The sequence below is a fragment of the Pinus tabuliformis genome, chromosome 7, assembly GCF_031772625.1.
Source record: "Pinus tabuliformis cultivar Carrire ecotype Pingquan chromosome 7, CPIR1, whole genome shotgun sequence".
Classification (NCBI taxonomy): Eukaryota; Viridiplantae; Streptophyta; class Pinopsida; order Pinales; family Pinaceae; genus Pinus; species Pinus tabuliformis.
The window spans coordinates 313,813,966-313,829,602 of record NC_142293.1 but is presented as its reverse complement, the minus strand read 5'-3'; the positions used below and the strand labels follow the sequence as shown (position 1 = coordinate 313,829,602).

Here is a 15,637-nt window from a genome sequence, read left to right as displayed (position 1 = left end):
TATTACAAGGAAGGCTTTCTTAGAGGCTTTAAACTTTGATTTAATGATCAAGCATGAAATCAAACATATCTTTGTCAAAAAGCCTACTTTTGAAAAGTATACCGAGGTGGATGAAGTCTATAGAAAATTAATTAATCTTTTTATACCAAGTGAAGATAGATGGGATCACTTGTGTGAAATCATCAAGTAACTTTCATCACCAATTGACAGACAACGAGGCAGCACATTTTGGGGGCCAGATCATCAACAACTTCCTTGAAGATAGTGCCAGCAGCTCAGCAGTTTTTGGATTCCTATATTTTTTGTACTAGTTTTATATTTTGTTAAAGGATCTTTCTAGAAAATCAAATATTTTGTATAAATAACTCTTCCTTCGAGTTATTATGGGTTGAACCCTTGGATGAGCTTTTCAAAGCAGAATTGTAATCAAGCTGGAATTTGCTTCGAATTAATAAAAGGATTCTGGATTTGCCTCAAATAGTTTGTCTCCTTGTGAGTCTTTCTCATGTTTTCATTTCATTATGTTATACTTCATGTATTTAAGTTTTAATGGAGAACCTTGGATAAGATTAAATTGAATATCAGTCTATCCTAAATCCCCTATGAAGTTATAATCAATAATTAGATATTAGTTTATAAAACTGTCTGTTATTATAAACTCCTCTATATCTATAAATTTTCACACCCATCTTCATAGAATTAAATACATTTTGTTGAGCAGGTAAACATTGTTTACCTGCACTCTATCTTATAATTAACTAAATACTCATTTTGAATATTTAGTAAGTTATAACCCTTTCAACTCCGCTATTCATTCAACTAAAAATCAATTAACTGTTTAGAGACGAACAAACAGCCCTTTCATTAACTTCAGCATTGTTAAAGTTTAAGCACCTTTCTTTAACTGTTCGTAACATTGGTCATCCAAAAATCTTAAAACAACAAAACATTTTAGATGTTCTGGCATGATTAATTAACCTAGAATTATCTCAAAGGACAGCACAACCTTGGTGGCTCACTGCAATTCCTGCCTAGTACATCTGGGGATGTAACACTACCCATGTTTAGTTTTGTTATCAATAATAAGGTTGTCCTCTTCCATTCATAAATGAAGCTACAGATGAGAATATATCAGCATGGCGTCATGTATTCTTCCATTTGCATTAAGGATGACAAATGAATAAGAAGAGAAACTAAGAATTTTCAAGTGTGATAAGCATGATTTCCTGTCAAGAGTCAAATCTTCTAGTTCACAAGTAAAACTATAACCCAATCCACAGAAGCAGGGTATGGGTACATTACATGAGAGAAAATACCCAAGGCCAAGCACTCTGCTATAAGGTGGTAAGAACCAATTCTACCAAGAAGCAACCCTTACAATCCCAATTCATTAAACAGAGTCATTTTGTCAAAAGGAAACTGATATCCAAGACGAACAAGCTAAAAATATAAAAAGGAACACAACTTTCTCACTTTTTTCTCTTTCTTCCTTTTGTTTTTATTATAATGTATTAAGCATTAGGAATAATATTTATTCAAAAATCTATTATGGCATTTTTAACCATTACATACAATTATATCCACCGTTAATTGTTTACAAGAATACTAATACAAAGTTGGTCTGTGGAAACTATCCCAGCATTCCGCTAAACAAGAACTCTTGAATAGTTGAACCTAGAAAATGAATTCTGATTTCGATCTTCTAAAAAGAAAACCAAAATATTTGGTGCACTTCACTAACTTCAATGCAAGGAATGCAAGCAAATAAATACTGTTTCAAATATGAAAGAAAATATATTAACATGCAAAAGACAGTTTTAACGGATGACCAAGCCAACAGTTAAAAGAAGAACACAAAATCCAACTGTTATTGTCTAATTTATTGAGTGAACTCTCCCACATATCACACTTTCAAAAAAAAACATAAATTTCAATGAAATAAAATTTCCAAGTAAACTCAAAGACTTCAAATTGTTTAAGCTGACAGACAATGGGATAGTAGAGTAATGAGTGAGAACCTCTTCAACCCAAAGGTAAATAGAAGAAGGCGTTGGCTTTGTGCTCAAGAGAAGAAATACAATATTCACTGCAAGAGACACGGGATAATTCCACCCCATAACCACTGTCATCACTAGTAGCATAGGGATCCAAAGCTTTCTTCCCCATGAAAGAATCTTAGATTGACCTTCATCCCACTTTCCTGCAGTAATAGTCTGATCCAATACTTTTTCTGGCTGATCTGAGACAAAACCAGTATTTCCTCTTTCCCATTTAGAAGTAACATAACAGAATTAGAATGTACTTCTGGTACCAACTTAGCACATAAAAGTTGACCAACAAGAGAAATCAGAAACCATGATGCTCTGAAAAAAGGAAGCAGTTTTATGTATAAATCTGACCTCTCTCAGCTAAGGCATATTCTGGCAGAGAGCTCAGAAAACCTGCTGCAATTGACAATCCAAAAAGAGTACCCAGGGGCAACCTGCAACCTGAAACAGTCACACATTCACAATACTAACAAGAACTTGAAGCAGCCAATTACAATTTCAAAAGGAACATCATATATCAGGTAAGATAAGATAAGATAATTTTATTACTGTTCAACAAATGACCACAACAGTACCTCAGGGCAAATCCATCTTCAGTATGATTCATATGGCTAAATACATAGAAAAAGCAATGTGGCAAACCAAAGCAGCATTGAACTTTAGATATTTTTTAAACAGAAACAACACTGCTGTTCTTTTAATTCAGCAATTGTTAACCTGAGATGTCAATAACTGGTGTTCTGATGGCAACGAGTGAGCTTCCATCAATTAAAGTTGCAGTTACTAATCTATTCCATCAATCTTTACTACCCTGCCTAATTTTTTCCCCACATTCGTATGTCTGTATATTCCACCTACCACATCCTAGCCTTATCTATCTATGATACCTCTCTGCTTTGCAAAACACTCTAAGAGCACAGCAGTGGCACCTGATAATGAATCAGCACAATTACTCCCACCCAGTCAGGCAATCATCGTATGATCCTCATGTCATGGAACACTCTCATTCGTTGAATTTTATCAATTGGAGATCCCTACAAGAATGCTACAACATTTTCTGTCTGAAAGGAAAATACTGAACAGTAGCTGTAGAACACATTACTTAGACATAGTTTTCACTTAGCTGTAATATTTACACACCATTTTTTACATCATAATGCATTTCAGTTGACTAATTGGTCTACTACGGAGACGAGACTTCAGAAGTTCAAGGATTTAAAAAAAGAACAAGATATGGGACGATTCAATCGACTTCCAAAAAAAGAAGCAGCTATGCTCAAGAGACAATTAGACCAATTGTAGAAATATCTAGGTGGGATTAGATACATGACCAGCTTACCTGATATTGTGATAATTACCAATCAAAAAGAAGAATCCATTGCTGTTGGGGAATGTAGAACTTTGGGTATTCCAACAATTTGCTTGGTTGATACAGATCGTGACCTAGATCTCGTAGATATCCCAATTCCAGCCAATGATGATGGTATTACCATTATGTAGCTACATTGACTGTTGTACTTAGGCAAGTCTTGATTGGACACTCCTTTTCAATGTGTACTGTTGTACTTGTCCAGACTTCCTATACTGCTTATCGGCATTACTTGGCAATGTAGCTTCTTCCTTTTCTCTATCCTGCATTGACTCCTCTGTATATATTGTGTTCTCTTTCCTTGGTTCTGTCTTTCTTGCCTTTGTACTCTCCTCACCTCTTAATCCCTATCTATCCCTCTTTGCCTTGATACTATTGAATATTTGTCTAGCCCCAGTGTTACCTGCCAGATGTACCTAGCAGAGAAAGGAGAGAACCATCAAAGTTGGACAAGCACTGATCAAAATTTCAAATCCAGAAGTCCTACAAGGCAGTTTTGCCCCTTCTTCTCTCTTCTTACTCTATGCAATTTCAATACCCCATGTAGGAATTATAAAAAATATTACTAGCATGATGAAATTACGTAAAAGGCTTAGCCCCTTGGGACTTGGTTATTAAGGAAGTTGTTCTAGAGTGTTTTTTTTACTTAATTAATTATTTTTGTTTTTCAGTGATTAATAATTAATTGAGTTTTTTCACTCACATCCTCCAAAGTTGGAGTGTGTCTTAATAACTAGGCCCTAAAGGTGTTATCTAAGTCTAGGGTCAATGTATATTACCATGCTAGGCATTATATTGAGTCTTACAAAATTGCATTAGGTTTTTGTAGGATTTTTTAATAATTAAAAATTTCCTGCAAAAATGGAAATTTTTAAATAAATTTCATGTAACAAATAAAAAGTGGTATTAGGAGGTTACATATGGCATGAAGTTACTCATTTTCATTCTCATAGTACCCACATTACCTTAGTACCCCCTTCTGGGTGAAAATTTTTTATTCTTTCTTTATGAAATAAAAAAAAAAAATTACTCAAAAAGGTGAGGAAAAAGACAAAAAATCAGCAATTAAATAAAAAGAAAACGTGTTCAAAACATGTTTTTCTTTGTCTCCGATCAAACTAGTGCTCTCAACCACATAAGAGAAGTTGATGAAGCACTTGGTGGAGTTAATGAGGACTGAAAATACACTTGGCATTGGGAGGAGATTTTAATGAAGAGGAGCGCTTTTCCTTCAAGATGTGGTGTTTCCTCATGAGAGGGTGAAATTCCCAATGAGGGATTCACCTTCCCTCACACATGTGGCACCTTGGAGAGGGTGTTTAGTGGTTTTATGAGGGAGTTGTGGCAGCTGCCACTCCACACATGGCAGCTCCATCTAGCACAAGTGGCAGCCCTCTCTCTCAAGGTGACGCAACCAAGGGGGGCACCCTGTTGAAATATGTAACTAGGTTCGGTCTTCATAATGACATATGTAATCATGATTTTATGTATTTGATGTAATGACAAAAATAAATTTATTGTTATTGATCTTGAGGCATGGGTTTCATGCTCAAGGGATAATTTATTTTTAGATTGAGCTCCCATTGAGAGCTTCTAGGGCTTGTCATTGAGACTACAAGTCTAGGGAGTCTTTGTCATGTATGAATGACCCTTCTTGGGCATGTTATATATTGCAAAGAAAATTATTTGAGTCATAATAGTGTCAGAATGACTGTCCAAGGCCTTGTCAAGTGCAAATTATCAAGTCAGCCTCCAGAGAAGCAAGTCGGCCTCTCTAGAAGATGATGTTGGCCTATTAGGGATGCCAAGGAAGCCTATATATAGAGGCATTCGGCCTCATTCCATAGTGCATAAATCAACTATCGATCTCATCACAAGAAGCTTGATCTAAAGTGCAGAACATAGCGAAGAAAGGAGATGAAAAGTCGAGGAAAAAGGAGTATTTTTTTTAAATCTGTTCTTGGGTAATCTCTCTCACACATGCAGGTTGTAATTAGGGCAGAACGACAATTAGTCAAGGACCCAAATGAAGGATGGAAGAAGCACTAATATGCAAGCCGAGTTGTTGAAGAAGGAACTGTTTCCCAAGTGAAGGAGAATAGGAATTGTCTTCACCATGATTCTGCCACACGTAAAAACTAGGGTTACTGCAGGAAGAGTCGAAAATCACAGTCAAGGTTCAGGTTCGATTTTATGATAAGAAGACAAATTTGAAGCTAAGAGACTTGGGTCGACTTTACTATAAGTCAAGAAGAACTGTGACTTGGTCTTGGAGGGGTCATCTGGTCAAGGGTCTAGGTCTTGGAATTCGTCAATTGAAGATTCTATAAGAAGAAGAATTTTGTGGGTTTTCCTCTCAAGATTGGAGAGGTTTTGGCCCTGGTTGATCGCCTATATCTTATGTCCTTTATCTCATTGTTCTTTATGTTTTTGGTAGTTGTTTGATGAAGAGAACACATAATAATAAGCAAGTAAAACAAGAAGTGAATGAAGTAAAATAAAAATACATCACAAAGAGTTATCAAGCAAGAGAAATCATCTCATCTCACTGCCCTAGATTTCTCAACATGGTATCAGAGCTAAGGCAACAAGTCAAGGGAGGGCAGCTCAAAGAAGAACACTCAAGAAAAGCATCTTGAAGAGAGACATCAAAAGGAGTATCAAGAAAAGTCAAGGCATAATAGAAAAACAGTGAATCTTCAAGTATACTTAAGGACCGAGTTCAAAAAGAAAGTTTGATAAAAATTCTGGGCACAAATATTCTCAGGGTCTGATCTCAAAATAGGAAGAAAGTGACAGTGAATTACATCTCTCTCTCAAGACGGTGAAAAGAATCAAACTCTCTCCAAAGTCAAGCATATTTTTAGGCTACAATGTTAGCTCTTCACAAAGTGAGTAGTCAGTGAAAAGAATCAAACTCTCTCCAAAGTCAAGCAAAGATTTAGGCTACAATGTTAGCTCTTAACAAAGTGAGTAGACCTTCGATCTATGTGCATAAAAGAATAACTTTTGAAGATCACCATATCACTGTCTCAAGAGATAGGAGGCCTAAGTCAATTATTTTGAGCAATTTGAGTCCTTTGGCAAGAAGAATGAACCTCTGGGCCTTGAAGAAAAGGACTAGCAATCACAAAACTGAATTTCTGAGCTACCTCAGAGAAGGATCGAACTCCTCAAGAAGATCAAGAATCTCATGTTTTTTATCACTAAATCTTTGTGGCATGAAGAGTGCAAGCACCAATCGTACTTGTTCCATGTAGCATGATCAGTCTTTCAAGAAGACTGATAATAATTTATACATTCTGGAAAAAATGGTGAAACCAAGAATCTACAGGCAGTAGACTAAAACAACAAGAAGAATTTCTACTACGAAGTTTTGTAACAAGGAAGTATTGTAGTTGTCATCATAGCAGAAAAAAACTCTTGGAAAAGCAGAAGAGCATCCCTGGTTGAAACCTCATTTAAGGAAAGTCTTGAAGACGGCAAAGGATCAACAAAGATCCCAGTACCTTTGTGAAGGAATCGTGGCATCACAGGTAGGTATCCATGAAATATGTATCATATTTTCCTTTTAATTGTCAAGGGTCCATCATAAGATGTTGTAGGGTTAAAATTATGGCTCTAGGGTTTGTATTTTGATGGCTCATAAGAAACCCTAGTACTAAAGTGCTTGTTCCCTATAATTTCTAGGGTTTGCTAGGATTCTAGGACATGGGATAAACCCTAGAATGACATGAAGAGAAAATAATATGATCTAGGGTTTGAACTTAAGAAACCCTAGGATGACCTCTTGATTGCATAAAACCTGTTGACCACTCTGTGTCAACTACCCTATAACAGTACACTCTTTCGCAAAGGAATTCCATCATGTTTGAGCATTCAGATTATCCTGGATTCATCATCATGAGTCGTCAGTTTGTCTAAGTTGTAAAATCATTCTGCAAAATTCTAATGTAAATGATGCTAGTAAGACCATATATGTATGTAACTGCCTAGCTAAGCCTATTATTTTGGCAACGAGTTTCATCATAGGAGGGTTTTTCATGTCACTGATTCATTTGTGTTTCTGAACACATATGATTGGCAAAGTTTTCCCCTCCAACCTCACCCCAAAGCTAGGGTGGTTGTCGTCAAGGTCTTACATGAGTCATAGTGTTTTAGTCGAATCTTTTGTAAAAATTATTTGGGAATAATTTAAGTTAATTGGCTAAATTATTTTATTACAAATCACTTGGTCTACTAGATCATATTGAGTTGCAGAATTGGGTAATATATTAACGGTCTATAACGAACGAGTATTCCCCCTTTGAGGGTTGAAATGTAATTATCTTATGTAAAAAATATTTGAGTGCATGGTCCCTCGTACTTAGACACCATGGCAAAGATATTAGAAGGTGGAAAAAGTATTAAATCCCCTCAAATGTCAATTAATTAAATTTTCTGGCAAAAAATAAATTAAAATCGTAAGCCAAAAATTAATTAATTAGTGTCAAAATTAAAATCCTAGAGAAATTAAATTCTCCAACTGGAAAAATTCGTAGATGTCAAATAAATTAATTTTTGGAGGTCCCCCACCAAGGGAATATTGGAAATTTCAAGAAAAATTGGACCTTTGGGCCTTGGTGGTTAAGTCAAAGTCAATTTTTTGAGAAAATTTGCTCAAAATAATTACTTTTGAGCTAATAAAAAATAGTTGTTATGAGAAATTCGAAAATTCCTCAAAAATGAAGATTTTCGACGATAGAAATTAAAAAATTATCAAATATTTATCAACGATCGAGATTATTTTAAAGGAGATCAAGCCAACTAGTTGTTATTTTCCACTTTGAGGAATTATCTTTAAATTAAAAGTCATATGCTTCTCAAGATACAAGAAAACTTTGTAAAGAAGCTCTGAGTTAGGCTCTGCCTCTATAATATTTTTCTAGAAATAATAAAGACTTGCGGTGTTCCTCTTCTGCTTCTTGGGGTAATATTTTTTTGAATTGTGTTCTTAATGCTCTATTGAATAATATTTTATTAGTTATTATTTCTTTAGCCATTGATTGGATTAACTATTTGCACAGGCATCTTACATTAGTTACTGGGTTTAGAAAAGCATTTTAACTTGATTGATCTAGCAAGTATCTCTAGATCTTGAGGGTTATGGTGTCTATCTAGCCCCTACTGATCTAATAACTTGATCTTAAGTGTGTAGAGAATTTATGGTATTCAGATCTTGGGTGTGAGGGGAAGTCTTCGATCGGGACCAACGAACTCCCAAGACAAGAAAGCTTAAAAGCCCACTTTGTTAAATTTCAAGGTTTATCTAACGATTGGTTTTACAGAGATATTGGCCATGTCTCCAAATTAAAAACTCTTATTTTACTCATTTATCTCCAATCTAATTGTGCAAATAAAGATAGAGCTGCTAATTAGAGCTTGTAAATTAATTGTGAATATTTTTATAAATTGATCTTTTATTCTATTTTGTAAATATTTTTCTACCTTTTGCATTGTAAATTTGTAAATAAATTTATATATATATTAGTTGCTTTGAATATATTCATTTGGGTTTTCTTCACTTACAAACCTGAAGGGTTTAGATTTGATTTATTAACAATATTGTTTGCGAGTGGATTTTTCAAAGATCTGAGACTTGTGGTTTGCAAATTAATATTGAATTTTTGGTTGGAGGCCCGCAAGCCTATTTTTTAAATCTTTTATGAGGCCTCTTATTTGCAGATTGACTTTCTTCAAGGAAGAATTGAGACCTTTTGTGAAGGGTTTTTATTTTTTGTCTAAAATTTTAGTGAGAAGTTTGCTAAGCGCTGCCTTGATCCTGAATTTTTTATTATAGCCGCTAGGGTTTTGTAGGCTTCATTTTCGAATTTAACCTAAACAATTTTACTAAGAAGCTGCGAGCTCTGGTTTCGGCAAGGGACAAATTCAACTGGAGAAACCTCGATTTTTGCTGGGAAAATCAGATTTTTTATAGGATTTTCTTCAGGATCAATTTGCAAAGTCTCAGAATTTCGAATTTTGCAGTGACCTTAATTTTTTGTGGCCTGGAATTTAAATTTAAATTTTTTTAGAAGGCCATAATCTCTTCCGTGCTTTGCTTCACAAGCCATGAGCTTAGAAACCCTTATATTTCTCTCTTACGAAAGATATTCAGGGTTTAATCTAGCAAAATTTTATTTAGTTCAAAAAACTTTTCCAAAATGGACTGGCATAAGAAGCTTAACAAATTTTTTGCAGCAAGCAGATCAAGGTTTACTTCAAGGGTTTCAAAATTAAAATTCTGTGGCTTTAAAAGACTATCGATTTCTAATATATTCTTGTGTACAGACCGCAAACATATTTTGGTACAATATCAGCTAAGTCGTAGGCCCCTTTGGGCCTCTTTTCCTTGACTGAGATGTAGAAAAGACTGTTTCTCCTTCTGGTGCGAAAAAATTTGAAACCTTGGCGTTTTGTTGGAGATTACAGCAAAACCCATGAAAATTTTAATTTTTAGAGAAGCCGTCTTCAATGAGATCGAAATTTTTTTGGGAAGGCCGTATACATTCTGAAGTCGGTCGTGTTCATTTTTTTTTAGAGGAGATCAAATTGTGAAGGAGTCGTCTTGATATTCTAAATCTCTTTGACATCTTGCGTTTGGAAAGAAATGGGCAGTGAAATTTAATTCTTTGAGGTTATTAAAGTTAAATTTATTTCTCCTTGTCGTTGCTTCGTTATTCATCCTTATTCATCAATTGCGTTAGGCTTGGGTTTCAAATTTTTCTTTGGGAAGGATCTTTAAATTTCGATAATATAAGCCTTTCATAAAGTTTAAGAAACCTTTACATTTGTCTAAGAACACAGAAAGGCATCTTTTCTTGAACAGAGGACTTTCTCTCTAAGGTTTACCTTTGTAAATTTTTTTAAATAAAATAATTACTTTCTAAAGGGAACTTGGGATTTATTCCCTTTGTCACCAACTTTATAATCTAGGTTTAGCTTGCATCCCTTAATTGATCTAACTTCTAACTTGTTGTAATATTCCTAATTAGCCATCGCTAATTGGAATATTCAATTTCGCTCAATTTTGCCTTCTATAGTTATTTATAAATAAAAAGGTGAGGAAAGAGGGACATAACTCAATTTTTGAATAAAGTCACTCCTTAGTAGCACAATGTTGTAACTTAAAAGGGGGGCCAAGGGGGCCAAAGGACCACGTAGAAAAAGGGGTCCACGTAGACACTTGGAAGGACTGCGCAGATGGAGAAGGAGCACGTGGCAAGAGAGTAGCTACGTTGGAGGAGGTGCGCCTTAGGGTTTTGAGAGAGGCCAACGCTATAAAGGAGAAAGGAGCCTCCTCATTTTGGACATTGGATTATGTTGCATTTGAGCTAGTCACTTCAACTTAGAGCACACTAGCTGTTTAGCCTGTCTGCAGCACTGTTTAGTGCAACGAGTGTCTCCGTTCGGAGATCTCACCCTTAGCCCCGGGGGACTTCGAGTGCCTGCTCGGGCAAAGGTAGTTTCATTAGTATTTGGTAGGAGGAGCGATCTCTGGAGTTGAGGAGGAACTAAGCATTTTGATGACTACGCAGTCTTGAGAGGAGAGGACACAGTTTCCTCTGGTAGGAGCTCCGAATTGGGTTTATGTGGTGGATTTGAGCTTGGAGATTGAGCAAGGGATCAGCCCTTGCATATTGGTGGATTTTGGCAGAGTCTTGGGTAGAGTTTTGGAGGATTCTCTTCAGGAGCAGCGCAGAGCCTTGAGGGATAGCATAGATCCTCAAGGAGGTGATTTTCGGGGGTCAGCTATTTTAGAAAAGCTTTCTGGGCTTTTCTGGGTTTATTGAGCATAGGTTGATCCCAGAGTTTCAACATTTTCTGAGGAGGGAACAGCCCCAAATCCTCACTTGATTTCAGTAGTAGCAACAGCACAACAGTTCTCCAGCAGCTTGGACGCAGTTCAGATAGAGGCCATTTCCTTACCATTCTGAGTGTATTTCTTCACTTGCTTTGTGCAAGTCGAGGTGCTATCCTTCTGATCACCTCTTGTACTCTTTCCATTACTCAGTGTAATAACATGGCTTAGCATTTCTCTCCACATTTCACGAATATCTACTTATATTCCATGTATATATTATTGTATGTTGCACTACTATTATTTTTATCTCTTTGAGCTTCCCGGCTACTATACCACTTGTGTGTTTTTCTCCTATACTCTTAGACAGAGTCTGGAAAGGCCCAGGTAGCCTCCAGATTTCGTCCTCTTTTCAGAGGCGACATATCTGGTAAACGCCCTCCCAGTCCATCTCTGGTTGGAGTTTGCTTGTGTTTGAAGGATATCCCTAATAAGTGATATTACAGTGGTATCAAAGCATAGATCTAGCTCAGCCTGTGGAGCTAGCAGTCTATGACACCGAAGGAGAAGCCCTACATCTGTTACAAAGGTAGGAAATATAGAGATATTGAGCGTAGGTTGGAGAACACCTACGAAGAAGGAGACTGTGTTCTGGTGGCGGACACAGAACAGGAGGAGCCTGTGATGGACGCAGAGCAGGAGGATCCGATGGCAAATGAGGATGGGAAGAGATTTGCAGACATGCTCCTCAAATCAGTGCAGGATCTGTCGAGGCAGATCGAGGTGATGGGGCAGAGATTCACGGCGGTGGAGGCTAGATAGCGTGAGAACCCACGGGTTTTCCAGGTTGGTGAGGGATCGGGTACATCCCACCATTTTCCAGAGTAGGGTGCCACTCAGCGTGATACTACTCAGCAGATGGCCTCACATGCCCTACATGCTCTACCATGCCCACTTTCCTAGGTGCTGACACGGGGGCCGGAGCCCAGCGGGAGGCAGAGCCCAGTCATATGGGCGATTATTTTGCAGAGTACCAGGCCTATGGGCTGGAGTTCAAGGATGCTCTCTCATTCAGAGACTTTGGTCAGCTCCAGCGGAATAGTAGACCTCGTGACCATCACAGAGGATACCGGCATTATCATGATGGAGACACCCACCACACAGCTAGTAGATTCCACTTGCCTACATTTGATGGTTCATCAAACAGTTCAGCATAGTCTTGGATGGAGAAGCTAGACATCTATTTCCAGCTTAACCAGATGTCAGAGACAGAGGCCATCAAGGTGGCGACATTATATTTGGATGGTGAGGCCTAGGACTGGTGGTTCCATGGGTTAGTTACACACGGACACTCCACAGTGACGACATATGCCGAGTTCACCAGGAGACTGATAGAGAGGTTTGACCGGAGGGATCCGGAACAGCACTTTGTTGAGCTGACGAGGCTCAAACAAACCGGGAACCCAGAGACCTACATTGCAGACTTCTTGAGGGTTTCAGTGATGGTGCCAGATCTATCCACAGAACGGAGGATCTACATGTTTGTTGAGGGGTTAGCAGAGCCACTTCGGGGTCTAGTCAGATCCATTAGACCAACCACACTCCAAGATGCTATTAGCAGGAGTCGAGACTTACAGGATGCCTTACCCAGGACCTGGACACCTTACCCCCAGAGACAAGCTTTCCAGCGTAAGGGGAAGGATGTGAGGATTCCGCCTCCAAAGGGGAATCCAGGACGAGCACAGATTGATGATGATGCCAGGAGGGAGCTGAAGAAGAAGCGGTCGTGCTTTACCTGTCAAGAGCCGTGGGCACCGAGACATAGATGTGCTGTTGGCAAAGCACATTTTATTGAGGTCTTCTCCGAGAGTAGCAGGGAAGAGGATGAGGAGGATGATGTGGAGACAGGAGATAGTCATGACGCGCAGGATCCTTTGCCACCTCCACCAGCAGCAGCAGGTGGTGCAACTTTTGCACCTACCGGAGGGGCCCTTGCAGCATTGCGAGGAGTTCCCAAGTATTTGACGTTGCGCGTACGAGGGACAGTACATGGCCAGCGAGTATCAGTTTTGGTTGACAGTGGGGCAACCCACAACTTCATCGATGCACAGATGGTTGAGCAGAGAGGTATATAGACAGAGAGCTTTGATGGTTTTTCAGTTTTGGTCCCAGGAGATCAGACCATGGTGTGTGCTCGTTATGTCCTAGAGTTATCAGTGACGATGGGCACCTACACACTAACTGACCACTTTTTCGTGGTCAATATTCCGGACACCAACTTGATACTGAGTGTTCAGTGGCTTATTACTTTAGGGAAGGTCACGACAGATTGGAAGGCCCTAGAGATGGAGTGGGATGATGAGAAGACAGGGAGGCATGAGAAGATATGGGGACAGCACACATATCCGTCTCAGACTATTTCGGCTCATCAGATGGAGGCAGTCTTCCGGAAGAGAGACATAGAGTGGGCAGTGGAGCTGCGTGCATCAGAGGCAGGGACTACAGGGCAGACGGTGCACCCAGAGATACAGTCCATCCTTGACCAGTATGCCACAATGTTTGGGGAGATTCCGCCGGGCAGCCACCGGACCAGGGGTTTGAGCACACCATTGAGCTTGAGCAGGGCATACAAGCAGTGATTACTACCCCCTATAGGCATCCCAAGGTCTATCGGGATGAGATTGAGCAGGCCATTCAAGAGCTGCTGGCTCTTGGGCACATTCGGCCGAGCACGAGTCCTTTTGCTTCTTCTATGGTGTTGGTGAAGAAGAAGGACGACACATTGAGGATGTGCATTGACTACAGGGCCCTGAACAAGAAGACCCTAAAGAACAGATACCCCATACCCAGGATCGATGAGTTGATGGATGAGTTGAGAGGAACATAGTTCTTCTCAAAGATTGATTTGAGATATAGGTACCATCAAATTCACGTGAGGGAGCAGGACATTCCCAAGACCGCCTTCAGGTGTCACTATGGGCACTTTGAGTTTTTGGTGATGCCCTTCGGGCTAACCAACACCCCAGCTACCTTCCAGTCCTGCATGAATCACATCTTCCGCAGTCACTTAAGGAAGTTTGTGTTGGTGTTCTTTGATGATATTCTCATTTACAGCAAGACTTGGGAGGAGCATCTCCAACACATTGAGACAGTGTTGCGCATCTTGGAGGAGCAGCAGTTCTATGCCAAACTCTCCAAGTGTGAGTTTGGGTTGACGGAAATGTTGTACTTGGGACACATCATAGGGGTGGACAGAGTAAGAGTCCACGAGGAGAAGATCAGGGCCATTAGAGATTGGCCGGAGCCGAGGAACGTGACAGAACTTCGGGGATTCATTGGCATTTGTACTTACTACCGGAAGTTCGTCAAGAGTTTCTCACAGCTTGTTGCACCCCTGACAGATCTGACGAGGAAGGGGGCATTCAGTTGGTCGGATACAGCGCAGCGAGCCTTTGACAGGCTCAAGGAGGTTATGAGCAGTTGCCCAGTGCTTGTATTGCCAACTTTTTCGCAGCCATTTGTTTTGGAGTGTGATGCGTCGGGAGAGGGGATCGGCAGTGTTGATGCAGGGAGGTCACCCTATAGCCTTTGAGAGCTGGAAGCTCCTTCCGCATGAGAGGTTGTATTCTATATACAACAAGGAGATGTTGGCCATTATGCATGCATTAGCCAAATTCCGGCAGTGTTTAGTGGGTGACAGGTTCAGGGTGAGGACTGATCACAACAGCCTCAGGTTCTTTTTGGAGCAGAAACAGCTACAGGAGAAGCAGCAGAAGTGGATCAATAAGATCCAAGCGTATGACTTTGACATTAAGTATGTCAAGGGTAAGAACAACGTGGTAGCAGATGCCCTTTCACGTAGACCAACCACGTTGTCTCTTATGAGCTTGGACACAGACTGGAGGGCTCGACTCTTAGTAGAGTACTCCAAGGACAGATTTGCATGTGAGGTTCTGGATGGGCAGGTGGTGGATGACAGGTATAGGGTAGTCGATGAGATCATCTACTATAGGGACTGGATCTTCTTGACTAAGGGATCCCAGCTCAAGAAGAAGATACTTCAGGCATCACATGATTCACCGTTGGCCGGCCATCATGGGTTTACCAAAACCTAGAGGGCCATTAGAGAGAGGTTCTCATGGAAGGGCCTCAAGGAGCACGTACTCCAGTATATCTGGGAGTGCGATATTTGCCAGAGGAACAAGGGGGAAATGAGCCATCCCGCAGGATTATTGCAGCCTCTTCCCATTCCGGAGGGGAAATGGGAGTGCATTTCGATAGACTTCATCACAGGGTTGCCCATGGTGCAGGGAAATGATTGTATCTTTGTCGTCGTTGATCGACTGACAAAGTAAGCACATTTTTTTGCCATATCCGCAC

General features: G+C 39.5%; 1 protein-coding gene across 3 annotated transcripts in view; it reads right to left on the bottom strand.

Moving 5' to 3' along the window:
• Positions 1–15,637, bottom strand: part of LOC149247169 (uncharacterized) — a 256,396-nt gene that overhangs the window by 72,938 nt on the left and 167,821 nt on the right. For all 3 annotated transcript variants that reach the window (XM_089458140.1, XM_089458139.1, XM_089458138.1), the window contains 2 exons: positions 2,400–2,489; positions 2,019–2,239 (listed from right to left, as the gene is read on the bottom strand). In XM_089458140.1, the coding sequence (XP_089314266.1) occupies positions 2,019–2,239; positions 2,400–2,489 (311 nt within the window). The remainder of the gene's footprint in view (positions 1–2,018; positions 2,240–2,399; positions 2,490–15,637) is intronic.